The sequence below is a fragment of the Sitophilus oryzae genome, unplaced genomic scaffold (genome assembly GCF_002938485.1).
Source record: "Sitophilus oryzae breed Bouriz unplaced genomic scaffold, Soryzae_2.0 scaffold_1191_pilon_pilon, whole genome shotgun sequence".
NCBI lineage: Eukaryota > Metazoa > Arthropoda > Insecta > Coleoptera > Curculionidae > Sitophilus > Sitophilus oryzae.
This window is the reverse complement of record NW_022145828.1, coordinates 224702-231905: the sequence shown is the minus strand read 5'-3', so window position 1 is coordinate 231905 and position 7204 is coordinate 224702. Positions and strand designations below refer to the sequence as shown.

The 7204-nt window shown below is 29.3% G+C and overlaps 1 protein-coding gene across 3 annotated transcripts in view; it reads right to left on the bottom strand.

The window, feature by feature from the left end:
- Positions 1-5435: 5435 nt before the first annotated feature.
- Positions 5436-7204, bottom strand: part of LOC115891725 (advillin-like) — a 57121-nt gene continuing 55352 nt past the window's right edge. For all 3 annotated transcript variants that reach the window (XM_030912265.1, XM_030912266.1, XM_030912264.1), the window contains exons 18-20: positions 6145-6251; positions 5888-6079; positions 5436-5822 (exon numbers count right to left, since the gene is read on the bottom strand). In XM_030912265.1, coding sequence (XP_030768125.1) covers positions 5709-5822; positions 5888-6079; positions 6145-6251 — 413 coding nt within the window. In that variant the 3' untranslated portion in view covers positions 5436-5708. The remainder of the gene's footprint in view (positions 5823-5887; positions 6080-6144; positions 6252-7204) is intronic.

Here is a 7204-nt window from a genome sequence, read left to right as displayed (position 1 = left end):
AAACAATTTATATTTTCATATTGCAGTTTTAACTATTGAATTTAATTTCCAACAGAAATGTCAATCATAAATGCCTAGCGTGATGTTTTTTTACTCACAAGAGTATTTTAGCATGAAAAATTTACAGTTTAAACACTAGCTAGGAATAACAAACAAAATATACACTTTTAGAAATACTAATCAAAATTCTAGCTCAATTTTAAGTAAAATTAATATTAGTAAATTTAAAAAAAATTCTATTTAGATTTTTTAATAAGCTAGCAAACTTAATTGGTGCTATATAACTAAATTTATTAGTGTCTTGACCATTGGGTGAGTTATATTAAGTACTTTTTGAAAATAATACGCTTTATTGAAGTTAATAATGACTAAATAGTACGAGAGTTAGGAAGGTCGGAAAAACAAGCATTTTAAGACGTCTGGCTCTTTGATATATCTTTTACTATGCTCTCTAGAACAGCATGCGGCCCGTCTGGCTGCCGCACACTGGTTCGCTCTTATGGACGTACGTGGCCAAAACCTGTATTTTATTATATCAGTGAAAATGAATGTATCAGTTAATATTTTTTAGTAAATCTATAAATATTTAGGCGTTTGGAGTTGCCTAACATATAAAAAAAGTTCTTTATCATTAGGCGTTTTCAATGATGATGGTTCATTAGAATTTAAAAGTGTTATTTATTACCAATAATTACAAGGGTATTACTTTATAAAGGTATTTAACAAAAATTGAAAAAAAAAACAGATTGAAGAATGGTTAGAACATAACCGGTATATAGTTCATAAGCTAATAAATAGATAGATACAGAGTGGCCTATTAGTGTGAGAAAGTCCAATATCATCGTTGTAGACGAAAATATGAAAAAAAGTATTATATAGATATTTGCATGGTTTATAACAGTGCATATCCTAAAAATATTTTGTTATATACAGGGTATCAAAAAAAGTAATGATAAAGCGTTGTCTTTTTTAAATCACAGCTCCCATTTTTCTGTACATAATTCGATTCAGCATAAAATTGTGCATATAGGACACTATTTTTATTTGGAAAACTATGCGGTGTTGCCATGCTATTTCTTCTTTATTAAAATTTTGGTTAATAATAGTAGGTACCTACATATATCCGAAAATTGGTTAAAACCTGAAGTTAATTTATATTTGTTAATATCTAGTACTATACTATGTTAATACCCTGAACTTTACCAATATTTTCTTAACACCAAAGAAACGAGAATAAATTTGTGAAGAAAAACTCACATTAATGTGTGCCGGTTATTTTTTTATGGCGTGGCTAACAATGTAATATTTAAAATACTCTATTTCAATTTTTTAAATGCACATTTCTTAGCCATGCAACATTTATATAAAACTTTTGTTTACGAAGACAATTTATGCTGAATAGCAGATATTAGCAGCTAATTTGACATGGTTCTTAAAAAAGACATTATGAAGTTTCATTTAAGTTAAAAACAATCACTTAGTTCAGCTTCGATATCCTTGATTTAGTTATGTATAAAAATATATTTCAAAGGTACAATATATTTTGATATTTTGAAATGGTTAGTATTATTTTTTTTTCATTTTATTTATCAAAAACTGATATTATATGAGGAAAGTATACGTGCAGTATATAGTCTAATTATAATATGCACTATTTTATATTATTTTGAAAACACTAAGCGAGTAATTTATTCATTGTCGATACAAAAATAGTTAAATGCTTTTTTAGACTATTGTATATAAAATGTTATTATATAGGTGCTCTAAAGTGCATTTTTCCAAAATATATTTTTATAACAAACCTTTCATGTTTTTAAATATAGATTATAAAATATTTGATCATATATGATCAAAATAATTTTTTTCGATATATTGAGTTTTGGCCAAATTTTTATAAGGGAGGGAACTACTGTGTGCCGGTAAACCCAGAAAGAAGATCCCATATTTGTATTAGTCCTTTAAATTCTAGTATTGAATATTAATCGAACATGTCTCCATAGCGCAGTGCGTAGTTTCCGACAACGAACCGATGATTCAGAGTTCGAATCCGAGTCAGGTCAAAGACTTTCTTATTTTATTTGCGTTTATATTCTGATAGTAAAGTATTAAATATATGTTTTTTTTAATTACCAGAATTATTTAATACTTTACTATCAAAATATAAACGAAAATAAAATAAAAAAGTCTTTGACCTGACCCGGATTCGAACTCTGAATCATCGGTTCGTGGTCGAAAACTCTACGCACTGCGCTATGGAGGCATGTTCGATTTATATTCAATACTAGAATTTATAGGACTAAATTAATAAAAAATATAGGATCTTCTTTCGATGCGCAGTAGTGAACGCAACGGGTATCGGCAGCCAGACATGCTGTTCCAGAGAGCATAGTAAAAGATATATCAAAGAGCCAGACGTCTTAAAATACTTTCTCCAAAACGTTGCTAGCTCTTAGACTAAAACGACAAGAAAAAAATCATAAAAACTTTTCCAACTTATGCTATAGAAAACTTTAAGAAATTTTTAAATTACTGAACTGTCATAGTAATATTTAAACTATATATCAGATTTCAATGAAAATCTGTATTCTTATTATAGAACTGTTATAGTTTATAACATATTTAGAATTATTATAACAAAACAAGTTATACACTTTTTGGGACTTTAAAAAAGCTTTTTCTAGCTCAATTTTTGAATATATTAGATAGAAATGATATATTACATTTTTCTAAACACCTAAATCTTAGTGTTATTAAATGCTATCCAACTTAATATATCGGGTGCGTCGCAAAAGCGGCTCACCTTTAACGTTTAATAATTTTTTTAGATAAAAAAAACAAGATTTGGTATGTTAGTATATGACATAAATTGGGATTGATTGACGTATTGCATTGTTTTCGGTCACTTCCTGTTTCACCGGAAATGATTACAGCTTTTGATTTTTAAATGGTACCCTCGGTATTTTTTTACTTTACTCAATAGAAAATGACACTCTGAATCAAATGACATATCATATGTCAACGTTTGACATTCTCACTTAAGAAAATCGTATTTTAAATTTCAATCTAGAGTGTCATGGCTGTGTTAAAAACGCTAATTTTTAATCAATGAGCCTTAGAAAAATATATTTGATTGTCTAATGTTTTTCGTGTTTTGTCCTGGTCGGTTAAAAGATGCCCAACGAATAATTTGGTATCACACACTTGGTATTTCCAGTCAAATTGTCGTTATATTTATGTCCATGGCTACTCTACAAAATTGCTATTTTTAATTGAAAATGCCAACATTTGACATATGCTAGGTCATTCTATTCAGAATGTCATTTTTTATCAAATGAAGCAAAAAAATACCAAGGGTGTCATTTAAAAATCAAAAGTTGTAGAAATTTCCGGTGAAACAGGAAGTGACCGAAAATAATTGAATATGTCAATCAATCCCAAATTTGTCATATACTAACATATCAAATCTCATTTTATTATCTGAAAAAAAAATAAAAAAAGTTATAGGGGTGAACCAATTTTGAGACGTTCCCGGTATACGTAATTTTTTTGACAGATATGGATTTTAAAATTTTTAATATTACTAGGTATATCCAGAAGTTTGTTAACATACGGGGTGTTATTTTAGGACGTGGTCAAACTTCATGGGTTGATTCTTTTTAGGTGATTTTAAGACGAAAAATTTATATTAGTATAGGTCAGAAAATATTTCTTTTTAATATACAGGGTTTTAAATTTTTAAAAATATATATTTTTTTCTTAAATATCTTATTAATCTTTAAAGGGGACAAAAAGTTCATTTTTTAGTTGCTCAATCTGGGAAAAATAAAGGAATTTAAAAAGCAGTGGTGCACGATTTTTTAGGATATTTACGAAAAACAAAACGATTAATTTAAACAAAATTAACACGCTGTGTATATCTAAAAGCAAGCATTTCTTATTTTTTAATACCTATTTTCTAATAATCATTTTCTATTAAAATCGCTCAAAAAATCTTGAAGTTTTTATTATATACTTAAATATCACCCTGTATATATATGTATACTGAAAAAAATCACTACATCTGTGATGAACTGGAATAATATTTTCCAATCTTGTGGTATATATATAGGTATAATTTTTACCTTATATTCTCTATTATTATCATTATTATTAAACATCGAAGAAGCTGACATAATACTGTTTTTATTTTTATTTTTTTTTTGACATGCGACATTCCTTTTATTTACTAATACAACAAAACATTGTTCGGATTAGTTTTGTTAATTATTATTATAATTATTATTTGTACAAAGTAGTTTTATATGTTTTTTTTCTCGACCTGTATCATACATAACCCCATTTTAAAATTGATATTTTTTAAGATTGATTTATGTTTTTGACGCCTAGTTGATGTGTGCCTTGTATTTTTATAGGTCTGTGAAAATATCAAAACCTTGTATCATAAGCGACATTATCACGGTGATTCTGTATATTTTACGATTATATGTATACATATAAATCAGGTTTTTCCAAAATAAATTGTTCTATTTATTGCATTGCTGTGTTTTTTTTTGTCTACTAATTTAAGATGGCGCTGCTCTAGCAAAAGTTTTACATTAAACGAAATACAAACCCCAAATCATAGACACAATGATAACAATACACAGGTTTGGATTATTATTCAAAGGTTTGGATTAACGCAAAAGTGTTTACAAAAAATAACTATTTTATTTTGTAGATTTTCTTGCAGTGGCGAAATACCCATATAGGATTTTTTGGAGAGATGAATCCCAAATAGATATAGACATTTTTTATTAAAAATCTGTAATCTTTATTTCTGTAATAATTATAATGAATTGGCAATTGCACGATATTATAGTATATTCTAATTAAAAAACTTTATTTTTAAGAGCACTGTTTAGATTTTCTTAGTAATCGAGATGGTAGATTATTATTTTCTAATTTTGGTGCTGTGCAATTGCCAAGTCATTATAATACGTTTTTCCTCGGTTCCGTGTGGATAGAAAGTCACAATTTAGTTAAATACAATTTATTTAACACTAATTAACAATAACGATAAAAGACTTAAAGAACTATTTACAAACAATTGATGACTATTTATCTACAAAGAATTTATTTTGAATTTTAGCGCGTAAACTGTACTCGTCTATTTATGTCTGTCCTCTTTAGGCCCCAGCCGCCGGCTTTTATACCCACAGCTAAAGATTTCTCGAATAGATCGTTAGGTGCATAGAGAAGGTTTCGATTGTTCTCATATGTACTACTCCATTCCAGTGGAACTCGATTCTTCTCGAAACTTCGAATGAATAATTACGGTGTCTATTCTTTAACGCGATGTTAAGGTCATCTGAGGGCGGGACATATAGTTAGGTTAGGTCGAGTCCACACGGGTCCGCAACAATAATTATTACAGAAATAAAGATGACTAATATTGACTCTAACAAATTATAACAAAATTGTTGAATAGGTGCTTAAAGAGAGACTAAATAAACTGACTTGATTTTACATGAGACCTCACAACTTTATAGAGTGGAAGAATTGTGTTGCGAGACTTTTGGCATTTTTTTACATTCTGTTTTTGATGGGAACTTTTTTTTTAGGGAAGGTTTATTTCACACTAGGTGTATAAATAATATTTTAGTTTTAGGGGGGGAAGGGGTTAAAGCCAATTATTTACTAAATTAATATAAATAAATAAGAAAGAATCTTCAAAATAAACCAACTTTTTTCTTCATCTCTTGCTGCTTCCAGCGCGGTAACTTCTCGAACTCGACATACGTCATTTGGAAGAGAGATATAAAGTCGTCGTGGCTGAGATGGAGCTAAAAGAAATAGAAAATAGTGTAGTTTAAAATTTTATATAATATAATCTAAGATGTTTACTTACCTCTTTGTTGAGCGGATCTACTCTAGATGGTAAACGATCATTAGGTTCTTTTAGTGTCGAAATAGGATACTTTTCGTAGTGATCGAAATCACTGTGTTCCGATTTGTGCTGAATAATATGCCCGTTGTGGGTTTTTTGGTCGGTATTATTCATCTGGATTTCCTGTTTGATTTTGTCAAACGTTTTATAATGCTAAAAACAAAATTAAATGACATCATTTAGCAGCCAGATATAGCTGTCTTAAATATGTATTATACCTTCCACAATTTAGAATCCCAATTAGGAAAGAATCCTTTGAAAGTTGGTGGTTCTTTTCCTTGTTTTATGTGGATTACTGTCATATTCATGTCTCTGCTGGATGGGTCTAGAATGTAAGAATATACATAATATATAGAACCCAAGCAGCATTTGGACGTCGGGACAACGTTGTGTCACGCGACCAAACGTCGGGGCGCAACGTCGGCACAACCTCGTGCCAACCCTAGTCTGCACTAGTTTGGAGAATAATTTTTGGGTCGAAACGACGTTGGATACCGACGTTGGCTAGAAGCCTAATTTAGTACAAACTGCAACGTTGTTTAAAATCCTAATTCACAGAAATACAAAACTAATATGGCGTCTAAGTCACGTTTTATCCTAAATTGGGATAATTATAGTAAAAATATTATTTTTTATGATTTAGTTAGAGACATATGTTAGATGGCAGTGAAGGAAAACAAAACAAAAGTATTTAAGTGTGGAGGATGTTTGAAGATCATAATTATTGAAACACTTTAACCGACTCTGTAACTCGTTACCCAAGGCAAAAAGTTAAACGCAAACAACTTTATTGATAAATGTATTGTTTCTACTTTGAAAAATACTAATGGGCCTTAAAATTAAAGAAGTTTTAAAAATTTTCTTGAATTTTTTTTAGTAAAATGAGAATAATTTATTCGCAGTCGAAAAAATTGTTTCCGCGTGTTTTTTAGGGTCAAATATTTCAAGTTAATGTATTCAAAAAGCAGGAATTGCTATTTTAGGAACGAAACATTTTCTTATTTAACAACATGGCGGCTTTCACTTTGTTGTTTTGGAGATTAAGATGGAGTAGTCGCATACTGGACTAATAAAGTCGCAGTTCGACCTTAACAGGTAGTATACTAGTCGCAAGATTGCCTAATTTAGTCATCCTAGAGTCTAGCTTGTGCCGCCCTCTATAATATAAATAAACGAGGGAGTGGATAAACTATCGGTAATATATGTCGATGTATATTTAAATTTAGTTTTATATGTACCTTTCTTATGTCCCATTTTAATTAAGTTTTTTTATAAAAA